The sequence below is a fragment of the Protomyctophum parallelum genome, assembly GCF_964188405.1.
Source record: "Protomyctophum parallelum genome assembly, chromosome: 7".
NCBI classification, from domain to species: domain Eukaryota; kingdom Metazoa; phylum Chordata; class Actinopteri; order Myctophiformes; family Myctophidae; genus Protomyctophum; species Protomyctophum parallelum.
In genome coordinates this window covers 9,875,731-9,893,344 of record NC_139705.1, presented here as the reverse complement: position 1 = coordinate 9,893,344, position 17,614 = coordinate 9,875,731, and the positions used below count along the sequence as shown (strand labels likewise).

The 17,614-nt window shown below is 42.2% G+C and overlaps 1 protein-coding gene across 2 annotated transcripts in view; it reads right to left on the bottom strand.

Annotated features, from left to right (window-relative positions):
• Window positions 1-987: 987 nt before the first annotated feature.
• hcfc1b (host cell factor C1b) overlaps window positions 988-17,614 on the bottom strand; it is a 38,937-nt gene continuing 22,310 nt past the window's right edge. For both annotated transcript variants that reach the window (XM_083769302.1, XM_083769301.1), the window contains exons 22-33: window positions 16,566-16,661; window positions 16,040-16,106; window positions 8,035-8,171; window positions 6,394-6,579; window positions 5,468-5,663; window positions 4,608-4,739; window positions 3,767-3,969; window positions 3,519-3,626; window positions 3,215-3,400; window positions 2,679-2,976; window positions 2,277-2,334; window positions 988-1,983 (exon numbers count right to left, since the gene is read on the bottom strand). In XM_083769302.1, coding sequence (XP_083625428.1) covers window positions 1,944-1,983; window positions 2,277-2,334; window positions 2,679-2,976; window positions 3,215-3,400; window positions 3,519-3,626; window positions 3,767-3,969; window positions 4,608-4,739; window positions 5,468-5,663; window positions 6,394-6,579; window positions 8,035-8,171; window positions 16,040-16,106; window positions 16,566-16,661 — 1,707 coding nt within the window. In that variant the 3' untranslated portion in view covers window positions 988-1,943. The remainder of the gene's footprint in view (window positions 1,984-2,276; window positions 2,335-2,678; window positions 2,977-3,214; window positions 3,401-3,518; window positions 3,627-3,766; window positions 3,970-4,607; window positions 4,740-5,467; window positions 5,664-6,393; window positions 6,580-8,034; window positions 8,172-16,039; window positions 16,107-16,565; window positions 16,662-17,614) is intronic.

Sequence of the window (17,614 nt, the reverse complement as noted above, 5' to 3'; positions counted from 1 at the left end):
ATTTGTAGGCTAATGAATGGCAAGATGACCGGCAGCGCTTTACTTCAAACCATTGTGTTGTTGTTAAAATCTTAAAGCTCTAAATTCATGCATTCTGTTAGTTCAGTAGCAGGGGTCTCTCCATCAATGCATTATGGTAGTTCAGTAGTAGGGGTCTCTCCATCAAAGCATTCTGTTAGTTCAGTAGCAGGGGTCTCTCCACCAATGCATTCTGTTAGTTCAGTAGCAGGGGTCTCTCCATCAATGCATTCTGTTAGTTCAGTAGCAGGGGTCTCTCCACCAATGCATTCTGTTAGTTCAGTAGCAGGGGTCTCTCCATCAATGCATTATGGTAGTTCAGTAGTAGGGGTCTCTCCATCAAAGCATTCTGTTAGTTCAGTAGCAGGGGTCTCTCCATCAATGCATTATGGTAGTTCAGTAGTAGGGGTCTCTCCATCAAAGCATTCTGTTAGTTCAGTAGCAGGGGTCTCTCCACCAATGCATTCTGTTAGTTCAGTAGCAGGGGTCTCTCCATCAATGCATTATGGTAGTTCAGTAGTAGGGGTCTCTCCATCAAAGCATTCTGTTAGTTCAGTAGCAGGGGTCTCTCCATCAATGCATTATGGTAGTTCAGTAGTAGGGGTCTCTCCACCAATGCATTCTGTTAGTTCAGTAGCAGGGGTCTCTCCATCAATGCATTATGGTAGTTCAGTAGTAGGGGTCTCTCCATCAAAGCATTCTGTTAGTTCAGTAGCAGGGGTCTCTCCATCAATGCAGATCTTTAAAAGGATAATTAATTTATCTGTTTAAATGTTAGTGTTCCAGCTCCAATTTAGTTCAAGGAAAATACTTTTATTGTAATTAAACAAACATAATAGTACTTATTGTCTACAAGATATTTTACAACAGATCTAAATGTTCCTTTCGTTCTGTCGATCTTCCCGTCATTAGTGAGTCAGTGGCTAGAGCCCCAGGGACAGATAAACTGTCAATAATAAGAAATACAGATTAAACAATGAAAACAGCTTTATTGGAGAAAATAAACAAAAGACATCAGTAGAATCATCACTTTATATTATTAACCATTATAATAATACATTCTACTCATGAACTTCAACCTGTCAAATTATTTATTGTAGAAAAATGATTAAAAAAAGAAAAGGAAAAAAGTAAACAACCAAGTCCCTCCCCCTCTCTCCAACCAATCATCAGAACAGAACTGTACAAAAGCACCCTATTGGTTGAAGAGAGAGCCAATTAGCCAAACAATCTTACTGAACAACCACTTTAATAAAGTCAATATTATATGAATATCAGCTTTAATAAAAATCAATACTGGTTAACACCCATCACCAAGCACACTGCAATGATGTCAAGAGACCGGATTAGTTCATTTTACAAAATATCAACAAGTCTGTTCCTCCCCTGTGGAATAGAGAGAAATATATCTCCAATCCGTCTGTCTCTGTCCAAGTGCAGTTGTCTTGTTTTGGTTGTGGGTTTAGATCCTGCTGTTTGTATGTGGCATGTGTTAATGAACTTGAGCTGAACTGATTGCCATAACTGACCTGACCAGGATATGAACACATACTCACAGACACACACATACAGGCATGTATGTGTGTATTTGGCGCACGCACACGCACACACACACACACACACACACACACACACACACGCACACAAGTAGCAACCGGTTGCATTTTGTCATAAACATCTGAACCGTGGAAAAACGTCAAAACTGTCAATTTAACAAGGTGTCCATGGGGAGGGTTGGTTAATGAGCAGGCCACAGATAGATTCATTCATTTCCCAGTCAAGTCCTGGAGGTAATGGAGTTGATTCCTGCCATTAGATTTCTTTCAAATAAAGGGGATGGGCGTTGGTTGTGGGTTCCACACTGTGTGTGTGAGGCATCCTGATGCGTGTGATTATTCGTGTTGAATTCAGACCTCAGAGCTCCCCTACGGATCAGGTCGGCCCTTCTTTGGCGCAGTAGCTTTCCTGTAAGTGAAAATAAATATTGCTATGAATAAAAATTATTGCTCTGTTCTATGAATGTGGGCAATGAGTGGCTAAAATGTGTCCAATTGCAACTCATGTGAATTTAACTAAGAGTAGAGCATTTAAGTGGTTATTAGAAACGAAAATAGAAACATAAAACGATACTGTGTTAACTAAGTGTATTACACTGTATAAGTATTACCATATATATAATGAATACGGACTGCTGTATGATGCAGTACTGTTCTATATGAAGTATTACTATGCAGTATGTTTTAGTACTGTTTTCTTACATAGTATCTGGAGACACTCCTGGTCGTTTCATTGCAGGCTTGACATCTTTACCCGTTTCTATCAAACACACAGGCAGACAGAGAGTAAGACATATAGAGTACTATTACAGTAGCTATTTAGCAGCAAGTCTACTTAGTATTTAGTTAGTAGTACAGTAGTAGTAGTAGTCGTTAGCAGTACTGTAGGAGTATATTTGGTACAGAAGTAGTTGGTTTTAAAGTACTAGTTCATTAGATAAGGAACATCAATCTGTGGATACTCAACTACCATTTTCAGCACACTACAACAACAACAACCTCCATTTGCTCTCATCACTGCCTATGTGTACTAGTGAGTGTACCAGAAATAGTAGTACTTGGCTAGTTGTAGAAGTACTAGTAGGAGTAGTAGTTGTACTGTACCTTGAAGCCACCTGACTTGTGTGGCAGGCCCATAACCCTTCTCGTTGCGTGCTGCGATCCTGAAAATGATGGCAGGTTTGGTTGTGTAATCGATGTGAGCGCTGGTCAGACTAGCGGTCTGGACCAGGCAGGATGGGGTCTGACCACAGAACACTCTCATGAAGGCCAACTGGGCCGGGCCACTACCCGGTGGCTTGTCCGAGTGAGGCGACTGAATGGCCAAGTAAACAGAGTACTCTGTGATTTTCCCTGAGGTCACCGACGGAGGCTCCCAAGTTAGATGGGCTCCCTCTGGGGTCTACAGGAGAGAATACATATCATATTAACATTATTATTATTATAGTACATAACATATTAACATTATTATTATTATTATTATAGTTGCAATAGTAATAGAAATGGATGTAGTGTTAGTAGAATTAAGTAGTACCGTACCGTTGCTGCAATAGCAATGGTGTTAAGACACTCATTACAGTGACTTATACTCTAAGTAAGAGTACTTACTTATATACTATATCGGGTTATGTTTTTCTTACCTTGCTAATTTTGACAGCGCAAGGAGCTCCAGGGAAACCCGGCAGGCAGGTCTTGAAGGCCGCCACGTCCGAGTAGGTTCCACGCCCACAGATGTTAATACCGGCAACACGGAACTTATAGGCTGTACCGGGCTGTAACTCCACCTTCCTCATCTGACTGTAGTCTGGTACCGTCCCAGAATCATCCTGGGATAGATACAATATGAATCCATTATCTATATATTATCTATATAATTGATCTATCAGTTCAGTAAGAACATAACTTTATTTTTTATTTAAATAAAATAGAATATTAGATTCTTACCTCTGGGACATCGTCATCGTAAGGAACGTAGTAGTGTGTCACTACATGGTTGGTCACCTTGACAATGCCTACATCATACCACTGGTTCTCCTTTTTCACAGGGGGCTTCTGAACACACACACACACACACACACACACACACACACACACACACACACACACACAGTTGAAGGAAGAATCCATTACTAGCGCACACACACAATTAAAGGAAGAATCCATTACAACACAATCATCATTTGTATTCTCACCCCAGTGGTAGTTGGGATGCCATTAGTGACCTCCACTATTGGCGTGGCTGATTGGCTCTTGGCTGGGCTGGGCGTGGCCAGGGTCTGGGCGGTGCCAAAGGTGCTGGCCAATCGGGCAACCGCACTCGTTACGGCGGATGACAACTCATGGCTGTTGGCGTCACCCGATGGGTCGTTAAGACTGTCTGCTGGAGCAAGGCCCTCTGTGAAACATAGTGGAAGGGTAGACACTAGACAGCTGTTTTATTTGGAATATTTTCTGTATTATTAAAAAATAAAAACACATCAGCGATTCAATGTTTGAGCCTCATTGAAACCAGGAAACAGGAAATCACGTGGTCGCAAAAACACAGTTCCCGTCCACTCCCACATTTTCGCCACCATTTCCCTTCCGGTATCGTCCTACTTCCTTGTCACCAGCATTGTATAAGAAATGTCCGCATGGACCGTTTTACAAATTGATTCATAAAAAATAAATAAAAATTGAACGGACATCGAACGGCTCTCGGATTATCAATGGTGGGAGAGTAGTGGAGATAAATATTCTCTGAGTACTTAAAAGGTAAGGAAATACAAAAAATAAAAATCTTGTAGGTGGTAAATTTAGGTATTTAATCTGGCAGTGAATGATTTCATCAGAGATTTCTTTCTTTTTTTACTGTGCGTTCTATGGGTGAAACACCTCTAGAGCTGCATAGACACTTACTATTATTTATTTACTTCTATGCTGCCAGTAGGCTACAACCTCTACTAATGCTGCCAGTAGGCTACAACCTCTACTACTGTTCATGGTGCTACTACATCTACTACGGCTCATGGTAATCCTAACACTAGTAGTTACCAGTAGGCATGCTGGCAGCTGCTGGCTGGCTGGCCTGCAGCTGACTGGCCTGCAGCTGCTGTTGCTGTTGTACCAGCGCTGCCAGCTCCTGCTGGGTCAGAACTATAGGAATGGTTGTGGTCTGGTCTCCATCTGCACAGAACAATGAATAACACACCAGTCAACCAGTCAGTAGATAAACCTACGGTACTTGCACACAATTAAGTGTCCGTTTACAAAAATGTCTAAATGGGATAATATTACACAAATAAGTTGTATTTTCACTACATAAAATAATAATTACATCCAGCAGTATGGAGGATAGACAGATATCAAAAGGTATTCATATTTAAATGTGTGAAGAATAGACAGATATCAAAAGGTATTCATATTTACATGTGTGGAGGATAGACAGATATCAAAAGGTATTCATATTTACATGTGTGGAGGATAGACAGATATCAAAAGGTATTCATATTTAAATGTGTGAAGGATAGACAGATATCAAAAGGTATTCATATTTAAATGTATGGAGGATAGACAGATAAAGGTATTAATATTTAAATGTATGGAGGATAGACAGATATCAAAGGTATTCATATTTACATGTGTGGAGGATAGACAGATATCAAAAGGTATTCATATTTAAATGTGTGGAGGATAGACAGATCTGCTATTTTTTGGATTTAAGACATTTTTAGAATCTGATCTCAGGTCAAAATGCGTTAAAGAACCACCATTCTTCTGTGCGTTAGAATCTGATCTCAGGTCAGAATGCGTTAAAGAACCACCATTCTTCTGTGCGTTAGAATCTGATCTCAGGTCAGAATGGGTTAAATGTGTGGAGGATAAGACAGATATCAAAAGGTATTAATATTTACATGTGTGGAGGATAGACAGGGTGTTGCTAGCGACCGCATGCTGCGCAGCTTCCTGCGTCGTCGTGGAAACGGCCAGCTCCTCGGGCGTCAGTCCCCTGGTGACCATCAGGGTCATCGCCCCGGCAACCTGCTGCTCCGCCTCGGCGCCGTCTGACGACATCAGCTGCTGTGGCAAACCACTGTCTGTGGTCTCCATCTGAGCGATGAGAACACTCATTAGGCACGTCACGGTAATTACAGAATACAAGCCTGATCACAATTAATTGAGATAATCCACAATTATCATAATAGTCTTTTCCATTTTGAGAAATGTTCTATGTTGTAAGCTTGTTGATGAGCTATTTCTGCAGTATATAGTATATGGAATTTTATAAAAAGTATATAGAATTATTAAATGTCAGTAATTTCTTGTATACCGGTACTTAAGTTATCTGACCTGTGAAATGTTTGATTACAAAACCTAAAAGGCAAACAGAAATTAAATATTGATGATTAATGTTCCAATGTTTAATACCAAAATGTAATAGTTAATGTTGTATGACAATAAATAGTCAACTTATTATCGTGCAAAAACTACAACTACCGGTACTAAATTACACCAAGTAGAGTGAAGAACCCGGCCTACTATAGGAGGCTGTGTACATGCACACACACTGCCATGTCTCCTTCGGGACTACAGTTATATGAATGCACTGGGATGTCACATAAGAAGCCATGGTCACCCCTACTACACACCTTTTTGGCCAATCGGCCAAAAAGCTATTATTTGACTCTTACAAATCTTTCCACACAGTGTCATGGATATCTGTTCATAACTTTGAAATGATGCTGCTAACAAACACCCCCAAAGTCCCCAGGCAGATATAATAATATCATGACTAGAGGGAGAGTGTGAGTGCGTGTTCGTGCTTGTTAGGTCTGTGTACCTGTTGTGTGTGGGGGGGGGCTTGTGTATCCATTGGCTCCGCGTGCACCTGCAGCATGGAAGCTGAGGATGATGTCACAGCTTCTGATTGGTCGTCCGTCTGCATTGGTTCCTCCTTAATTACCGTAATTATGGTAACAGTTTGGGAAGACTCCGTCTTGTCCTCGCTGACCATGGACGACAGCTTCTACAGGTTTAAGGAAACAGGTTGCCTGGTGATTAATGCCCCTATACAAGACTATACAAGACTCCGTCTTGTCCTTGCTGACCATGGACGACAGCTTCTACAGGTTTAAGGAAACAGGTTGCCTGGTGATTAATGCCCCTATACATGGTTGCACATTGTGCCATGGACCGATGTCAGATTTTACAAGCTCACATACTCACGCGCACGTCAACGCATTGTGAGCAGGCATATTTGCTATTTTTGGTGCCCGACACTTGCCCGCAACCGGCAACCTGAATATAAATCAGTCTTAAAGGGGACATGTGTAATTTCCGATCTAGAGGGAGCTTGTATTCATGTGTTCAACTAAAAACAACATACTGTTGTACGACATGAATTATACCAATATCATGACTTTTTTAAAGGTGTAAATAATAATAATAATGGATTGCATTTTTATAGCGCTTTCTACAGGTCCATCCCAACGAATTAGAATAATCTGAAAAAGTTCGTTATTTGCCATAATGTAATAAAAATAAATGAACTTTCATATATTTTAGATTCATTACACAACAACTGAACTAATTCAAGCCTTTTATTGTTTTAATATTGATGATTATGGCGTACAGCTCATGAAAAAAAAAAAAATCTGTGAATATTTTACGAGACTACTAAAAAAATGATTTCTTTAAACGAGAAATGGCGACCATCTGAAAAGTATATTAATGGATGCAGTTACTACTTGGTCTGGGTTACTTTTGAACAAATTATTTCATCAATGGGGCGTGGCATGGAGGTGATCAGCCTGTGGCACTGTTGGAAGCCCAGGCTTTGATGACAGCCGTAAATTAATTTGTATTGTTCAGTCTTATGTCTCACATCTTCCTCTTGACAATACAACCTAGATTCTCTGTGGGGTTCAGGTCAGGCCAGTTGGCTGGTCAGTTAAGAACAGTAATACCATGGTCAGTACACCAGTTACTAGTAGTTTTGGCACTGTGGGCAGGTGCCAAATCGAGCTGGAAAGGAAAAATTAGCATCTCTATGAAGCTTGTCAACATACTGAAGCACAATGCACTCTAAAAAGTTAAAAGATGGTTGTGTTGAAACTATTGTTAAATTTTCACTACAGTGATAACAGATAACATGGCCTAAATCATCACTGTGTTTTGTCATGTCCAGAGTCTCAACACAACCATTATATTTTACAGCACCCACATTCACACACCAATGGTAGGGTGCAATGTAGGGTTCAGTGTCCAAGGGCATTTCGACATATGTACAGGAAGAGCCGGGATTCGAAAAACGCCGAACCACGGATCATTATGTTACAATGACAACAACAATTCTACATTCTCTCTAAATGTGTAGACTTCTTGTAAATTAAGTAATGCAGAACAATAATTCAGCTCTCGAGAGCATGAAATGAAAACCACTGTGTAGATAAAAGCTGGCCATTAGGCACTGTATACTTGCCGGTACTGAGGGTCCGGGGGTGGGTGTGGACTGCGTAACCGTGGTAACAGCCCTAGGCTGACTGACTGTAGTGGTGGTGGTTGAGGTGGGCTCTGCAGAGGTGTCTCCTTGTTGTGAGTCATCACCGCCCTGCAGGGCTGGAGGACACATTACAGCAGACGTTAGCAAAACCTTTTAGCCCGGTGGCCCAAAAGAGAAATGGGATGTCTCCCTGGGAGACAAACTAGTGAAAATAGCAGATCTACAAACTGAGCTTGTAGATCAGCTAATTTCACTTCAGCTTAAAAGTTACATTTGTGGAATAATTGTTTTAATTTCATCTCTGAAATTCTTTTGAAAAGTGCAAACATGCATACATGACTATACATTTGCTCACAACTGACAAAAGTTGGTCTGTGACCCGGCCACAATTGGGTCCTGACCCATTGTTTGGGAAACAAATACTGTCACACATGGCTGTCATAGAATTTCCTTCTTTATTTGTTTTTGCGACACTATCCTACTATAATAGTACGGTAGCTTAGCAAAATAATGTGGACACGGCTTACAAAAGCGCCAAATTTTTTCCACATGTTCTCCATAACCATACATTTCATTTTGGAAGGGGGGCCACGTCATCAAGATGTCAGAAGGCGGCCATCTTGGCGTTCAAAGATGGCCGCCACCTTTTGTGGTGGTTCTGGACAACCGTGGGTCCGACCGACTCGACACCGGGCACTGCACTCCCTGTGGGGGTGTGGAATGTGTGTGTCGAATTTGAAGTCGGTGGGGCAAACGGTTCTCGAGTTACGTGGATTACAGATGTACAGACACACACAGACTTGAATATATGTCAATGGGCAATGCCCATTGGGTTTTCTTTAGATGATGGGTAAGAAGAGAGAGATGTGATGTCAGGTGGTGTGGGCTAAGAAGTGGTCAGGGCTAAGATAAAGTATATGAGATGTACAGTAAGTGCAAAGAGAGATGGTGAGGGAGGGAGAAAATGATTTGTACCAATTGACCAGACAGTAGACAGTAGTGTAACAGGTTACGGTGAGTATAGAGATGGAAATGTTATAGCAAGCGAAGCCAGTGTATTGAGAATATGGGACATATGTGTCAGGAGTTATTTGTGAGAGGGAAGATGTATACGATGGTAGTGAGACCAGCCATGCCGTACGGTTGGAAACGGTGGCACTGATGAAAAGGAGGCACAGCTGGAGGTGGCAGAATTAAGGATGCTATGGTTGTGAAAAGGAGTGAAAAGGAAGGACATTATCAGAAATGACTAAATTAGAGGATCAGCCCAGGTTAGAAGGTTTGGGGATAAAGCAAGAGAGGTGAGGTTGAGATGGTTTAGACATGTGAAAAGGAGGGATGAGGGTACATTGGGAGAAGGATGCTGAAGATGTAGCTGCCAGGTAAGAGGATGGCCAAAGACGAGGTTTAAGGATGCTGTGAGAGATGACATGAAGGTGGCAGGTCACAGAGGAAGATGCAGAAAACAAAACCAAATGGAGTCCATGTGTGGTCCAGCCCTATGGAATGTAAAATTCAAGCATGTGCTAATGAAAAGTATTTAAAATATATAGTTTTGATGCTCATCCTAGATCCTACTACTATAGGGGATGCAAAGCAATATGTCTGTTTATCCGTCCGACTTCTCCTACCAAATCACTCCGTTAGCACACATCTCTCTATGCACAAAAAATGATGCATGCCACAGAAAACCATCTGCACTACATTGCATCCATGTCATATTTACTGTACAAATATTGCTTTTGTATGACATACTGTTATTGCGCAACATTTCACTGTGACGCAAATTACATTACAATTTCCACATTAACCGACCCCTCCCTTTTCCCTGCGTGTGCACACACACACACACACACGGTACTGTACAGTACACTACAGTATGGTAAAGTACAGCACAGTATGGTACAGTAACGTGCGGTACGGCACTGTACAGTACAGTAGAGTATGGTACAGTATGATACCATAAAGTATGGTACAGTACGATGCAGTACAGTACGGTACAGTGCAGTACAGTGTGGTACAGTACGGTACAGTATGGTACTGTGCAGTACGGTACGGTACGGTACAGTACGGTACAGTATGGTACAGTATGATACCGTACAGTACAGTACAGTACAGTACAGTACAGTACAGTATGATACCGTACAGTACAGTACAGTACAGTACAGTATGATACCATACAGTAAGGTACAGTACAGTACAGTACAGTACAGTATGGTACAGTATGATACAGTACAGTACAGTATAGTACAGTATGATACAGTACAGTACAGTACAGTACAGTACGATACCGTACAGTACAGTACAGTACGATACCGTACAGTAAGGTACAGTACAGTACAGTACAGTACAGTACAGTACAGTACAGTACAGTACAGTACGATACCATACAGTAAGGTACAGTATGGTACAGTATGATGCCCTGCAGTGCTGTACAGTATTATACAGTATGGTACAGTACATCACAAAGGTATAGCCAAATATATGCTGAAATGCAAAATCAGTCTAATATTGGTGGCCATCTTGAAATTAATGGCCGCCATCTTCTCTCACAATATGGCTGTTAGCCACTGTAGTAATATGAGTATTGTGAGACAGAAGGAAGCTTCTTAGAAATTACAAAGTTCCTAATTCAAATTCTGCACAAGAATACTGTATAATTCTGAAAAATGGCAGCCATTTTGAATTTTCATTGAAAATGTTATATTATCCAAAAGAAACATTTACCAAGTACTATGCATGGAAATATGTCCAAATATGTCTCGAATATCATATTATATCCATCACTCATAAGAAAACGGTTGTTGCTGGTGGCCATTTTGAAAAATGGCTGCTATGGGCGCCATGTTGAAAATTCAAGTTGGGTCCACATCCAAATCTTTTTAGAATGCCTTTGGCTATAAGGGTACCAAATTTCATGCTTTTATCACAAACTGAACGATTCATTGATATAGTGGAGCTAAGCTGCTGTACTAATAGTGTTATACCGATGAAGTCTAGACTGTGTCGGAGTTAACATGCTCTTCTCCTGGTTGATTTGAGACCCGAGAGAGGTTGGTGGCAGACGCGGGTCCCCCTTTAATCTGTCCACCATCACTTACATGAGCACCAAAACCAAACAGAATAGGAATACATCAAAGTAAAGTCCAAAAACGAACCATAATTGTGTACATATATTGCCAGAATGAACGAAATTATCTATTATTGGCAGATTTAGTCACTTATTGATATTCCCTATAGTTATATTGCATTCCTTGACAAGGAAAATGTATATATTGACACCAAGTTTGACCTTTTAGGTGGCTTAGAAGCTGAGATAGCTGCACTTATAGATATTACATGGCGGCCATCTTTGAACGCCAAGATGGCCGCCTTCTGACATCTTGATGACGTGGCCCCCCTTCCAAAATGAAACGTATGGTTATGGAGAACATGTGGAAAAAATTTGGCGCTTTTGTAAGCCGTGTCCACATTTCTCTAAAATATGGCCCTAAGCTACCGTACTATAACTGATTCCCTCCCGTTACCATAGGTGGTAACATGAGGACGGTGCCAACAGAATGAACCACATAAGCATGTGACCCGGAAGTGATTGTCCTCCATTGTGGTGACAGGCTGTGTTCTGCCGATCGGACTATTAAAGGACCACTTCACCACTTTTCAACCTATCTTCATATACGGTAATAGGTCCTCACTAATGGCGCAATTTATTTCTACTCGGTCTGTGTCTCATAGGAGGGCTGTGGGCAGTTCAGAAACCGTCTTCCAGTGACATCATCGATGTGGAATACAAGCTAATAGGAACTGCAGGCTTTCTAGTCCTGAAAAGTTGCAATGCGAAAATGGAAGCCATCGTTCTCGTGATAATGAAAATCTAAACATTTTTGTAAAAAAATCTTGTTTAAAAAAAATCTGCCTCATGATGATGTCACTGGAAGACGGTTTCTAAACTGCCCACAGCCGTCCTATGAGAGACAGACTGAGTAGAAGAAAATCGTGCCATTTTATCATGATTATTAGTGAGGACCTATTATATGAAGATAGGTTGAAAAGTGGTGAAGTGGTCCTTTAATATGGTTAGCGTGACCTCGAATTAATGTTTTATTAAGCTCCCAATATTATTTTATTTTATTTATATCATTGTCTGGTAATGTCATTCATGTCGAATGTCATGTTTTTATGTTCTGTGTGGACCCCAGGAAGATTACGGTAGCTGCTGCTATGCACTAGCTAATGGCGATCCTATTAATCGTACCAAACAATTGATTAATTAATTGTCATTAATCCGTGTTGCCATGGTAACTGTATATGGTAGCAGTAGTATGAAATGTTGCCATAGTAACCGTATGGTAGTAGCCGTAGTATTAAGTGTTGCTATGGTAACAGGATGTGGTAGTCCTAGATATAAAAGTGTAGACGGGTCACACAGCCACCTACTTCTCAGAGGGAGATGATTCTGCTTATTGCTAGGGATATCATAAAAACCCATCCTCATGCAATACATAAATGCACAAGCATTATATTATATTTGACTATTATATGCCATACAAATTTTGCAAACAAAACTGCACAGGGTGCACCGCATTGAAACAACTCTAACAATTACGATCAACTGGAATAATTGCGATCAGGCAATTATGTATCATCATATCATCATACTATAATTCAGTCAATTTCTGTCTGTCAGAAACACTGCCGTATCTCCTCATTGCCTGCACCAATCACCCCCACTTTTCACACAGGCATTGACCATATGAATATGGAGGTCTTAACGAAGCCCTTTTTTCGATTTGACACATTAATGATTAATAATGAATTTATTAGTGAATTAACCTCGCACCCTCACACACCTCCGCCCCTTAGCGACACCTGCATCACAGGCCACCGTTCTCACCGTTACCCCACTGGCATGCTTCCTCTAGCTACCGCCGCAACACAACAAAGAGTGCCCTATACAATTTGGCACCGCGTGTGTGTGTGTTGCATCCTTTGGCCGTCTTCTCCTACTAAACCACACCGTTTGCACACATCTCACCATGCACAACACCAACAGCTAGCCTGTCCACAGATCAACCACTACTTTGCATTCATATTCATGTCATATTTACAGTACAATACCCATTTATATGAAATAATAAGCCAACCGCACCCAGGGCGCAGTACCCCCCGTGGCCACAAGGGTACTGAACAACTCATCTCCCCGCAAATCACGTGTCACCAGTGTCACCAGTGAAATGCATGTTGGGACGGACACAGATTAATACTGGGACACAGTTTCCGGCGCAACATTCCCCTTGCATTCTCCAACACACTTCCCCTTTTTCACACCTCCCCCAGGCAGGCATCAGACCCACACGAGGAAAACAACTCGGACCCATAGTACAGCTACTCTTGCGTCAGTCGACATAACTTCTTCTTTGGGGAAGCATCGCGGCCGGGTTGCGTGGCACAGGCACCTGAAAGCTCCGACAGTTGGACGGAGGCATGTTAACGTGAACACACACACACACACACACACACACACACACACACACACACACTGTTTCGAGACCACACTGTCCGCGCCCTCCTCAACCACCTCCTTCGCCGTGCCATACACATGGGCTACATGCACGCTGAAAGCCTGGACACTGACAACGACAGATTACAGCCCTGCGCGCACCCAGCGTGGCTGCGTGACACACTGAACAGCACGATCATCACAACGGAATGCTTATCTGTCGGGGTCTCGGGGTGGCCAAATGGAGACGTTTGGGGAAGACAGATCCCGTGCCGTTGGAACAACACAATGACAAAATACATACAGACAGATGCAATGACAACGACACGTTCCTAAATCACACAAAACATCAAATTCTTATCCCGATTATATAAAGAACAAACTACAACTTGCTTTGAAGCCCAAAAAGCCAACCTCCGTGTTCACCGTTTAATAGCTTATATCTCCATGGGCAGCAGACGGTGAACGGTTAGGGACCGTCTACAAAGTGCAACACCGAACTTGAAAATATTCAATAACTTGAATATTTATAGGCAGAATATCACCACCATATTTACATCACACTAGAGATGTCGCGGTGTTAGAATTTCCCCACCGTTTTCACCGTGCTTCTCAACACCGGTTAAACCGGTAACACAGAATCCAACCACTAGGTGTCCTAATAGACCTGCCTCGCATTGAAGTTTAGAAACGGAAACTAAAACAGCGCTTTGCACTTCCAAAGTGATTACTTACGTCAAGGCTTTAGGCAGTATAGGCAGGCACGGTCAAACAATGCAACTAGAAAATAAGCAATCCAGCAGAACTCTTTTCATCATTTTATTTTCCTCATATGATACTAGTCATATCACCGAGACCAACAACGCACCTGTTTCAGGCAGCTCACATAGCCTTCATCAGCGTTGATCAAGACGCTAACAGGTAATCATTACAGGATGAATTGAGAGCGCAGCACAGTTGCTTAGATTATTGTGAGTAAATAAAGCACTAAAACATTGTGGAAGTATAAGCTCACCGTACCGTAAGTCCAATGCACTAGTCTGAATGCAGCTCAGACCTGTCACCAAAGCGAAAGTGAAATCTGACACCATGCTGGTGTGTTCAGACAGCTCCGCTCTGCCTGCTGCAGATCACTTCTGTTCTCTTCATCATAATAATAATAATACAACCTGTTATCTGACTAAAGTATTGATAACCTGCTTATAAGCACACAGGTGCCACACGAAAATGAACTGAAGTGGTTTTATAGGGTACACGAGAAAATAAATAGTCTAGCATTAAAAATAATAATAAAACGGTGCCATCGGTGTGCAAGTAATGTACTCGGTGGCGTGCCTGCCCACGGGTAACACCGGTATCACCGGACACCGTGACATCTCTACATCACACATCAATGGTGTAATGTAATTAGCCTATACTTTTGTGCCCAACCCAACTTCCCAAGACCATCTGTAAACAATTCCCCCCCTATCAGTAATGTGATCTATTTCATCGCATTACACATATTCAGAACGGGTAAGGACTAGTTATAATAATTGTGACAATCCTTCTACAATGTACAGATTACTTCTGCTGTTGTTGAATGAATGAATGCACATTTTCATTCTGTAACGTGTACATGTCTTTCTACAGTATGGTGGTTGTTGTAGTAATAGTAATCTCTCAAGAACAGATTCTGTGCTGCGCTACTGAATCTGTCAGCCATTCAGAACGTGTACACATTGTTGATAGTGGGGAATGAAAACACAGACACACCACAGGAAGTGGATGGCTGAGAGCGGGCCAACATCTTCTTGAACCATATGTCCCCCCCCCCTCCCTCAGGTCCAGTGAAGCCAACCTCCTGAAGGTCCGCAAGGCCAAGTACCGCACCTGGGGGGACAGGGCCTTCTATGTTTCGGCCCCCAAACTCTGGAATGAACTCCCCAACCATCTCAGAGTTGCTCCCTCTCTCCTCTCTTTCAAAACCCACCTCTTCAGAATAGCTTTCCCCAGCTGAGGTCTCGTTTATCCTTTTATCTTTTTAACCCTGTATCTGTTATGTTTTACTCTGTTTTTTTTTCTCTTAATAAAGTCTGTTCCTAGTGTTCCCTTGTAAAGCGCTTTGGGTATTTAGAAAAGCGCTATATAAATCTGAGCTATTATTATTATTTCTTTTTTTTTTTTGCGGCTTACGCCTTTTATTGATTTTTGAAGGGACAGACAGTAGGCTGACAGGAAACGGGAGAGAGATGGGGGGATGACATGCAGTAAAGGCCGTGTCGGGTCCGGGAGTCGAACCCGCGGCACACTGCGACTGGATTACCAGTCCGGTGCCCAGACCGCTACGCTACGGCCTGGGCCATCTGAGCTATTATTATTATTATCTTGTTATACACATTCTATTGAGGCCTGCAAATTCAAAGAAACAAAAAGGCAGAGGGTCCCGTTTTTCCCTTATTTTGTTTCTGCCGATGGGTTCCCAGATTGTAGTAGTAGTATTACCCGTTGCTGTGGTGGCGGTATTGGTGGTTCCAGTCTCATGGGTCTCACATGGTGGGTTAGAACACACCTAGAAAACACACATGCAGTCAGACTGGTATACTGATGAAACAAACAAAGGATGGAGGCTCCTTGTACAGGCCTTAACAAAAGATTAATAATAATAGGGATGCATAATATTGAGATTCAGGGGGGGGGGGGGGGGGGGTCAATAGGATCCACTGCCTGTTTTCCACCCGCCCCTCTAGACCAGAAACCACACAGGCTGGGCAAGGCTATGGGCTGTGCCAGAGTGACTTCAGAGCAGAGGTTCACACTCGCCCTCCCATTAGACAATTATAATATATAATAAGGATGGCATCAATATCAGTTTAACCACTTTAACCCTATATACATCTGTGAAACATTTTAACAAATATCTTGTATGGGGGTCCCTGGCACAAAATATCTTCAGATGGGGGTCTGCGGCCAAATACATTAATTTTGGGGTTCCTCACAGTTTGAGAAGCACTGTTGTAAATAACCTCACCTGGGGCTGGAGGGCTTGGCCCATTCCAGATGAGGATGTGGTAGAAGTATTGGTGGTTCCAGTCTCATGGGTCTCACATGGTGGGTTAGAACACACCTAGAAAACACACACACACACACACACACACACACACATGCAGTTACACTGGTATACTGATTAACATCAAACTGAGGATAGAGGCGCGCTGGTCCGTTGACTATCATTGTGCACATTCACGACGGCAGCAAGTCTGTGCGCGTTCGTGCACGTTCAACGGCAGCGCGTTCATGTGTTTGGGGAAAACCCATCACAGAATGCACTCTGTTCCTACGCGGAAGGAGGAGTGAAATCGCCTCATGCGCTTTTGAGCAACTTAATGCAAGTGGATGGAAGGAGAACTCGGATGCCATCTCTATTCATATATACTCTAAGGTTTGGGTCCCCCCCCAAACCGTGGTCGCGTAGCAAATGGCTCTCATTATCAACGGTCCAGGGTGCGATCGATTGCAGTGAAGATCAATATTCTGAGACTACTTAAAAGTTTGGCAAGCCATGCCCCCGACACGCCGCTAAGACTGCAAACCGCGCCCCAACCGTCTTCATTGGCTGTCTGTTTCCAGAATGTATAATAATAATAATAATGTGCATCCGTTAAAACGGCTTTATAAATAAGAGTTCATAGATGGATGGATAGATGACCGTCTTGTGACGCTATTTATTATATTTCTTTACGCACAGCTGCAATGTTGGTGAGTTTAACATTGTTTATTAATGCAATCAGACAGGACCTTTCTGTTTGGATGAATGGGCTGTCAAGGCCAGAAAGTAGTTTTTTGCCACTCAGTGGGCGTTCCTGCATAACTTCCAGGTACGATGATGTCATGTGCATACCCTCTATTGATGTTTCAAGATATGTTTGAGTGGAATGAGGGCATTTTTGCAGGTGCAGGATCAGTTAACCCCCGCATCCAGGTATATATATATATATTGGAGAAAGGAAGTTCATTCCCTCTCCCTCTCTCTTGCCCTAAAAAATAACGAGCTATTTATAAAGCAGTTTAAGTAACGGA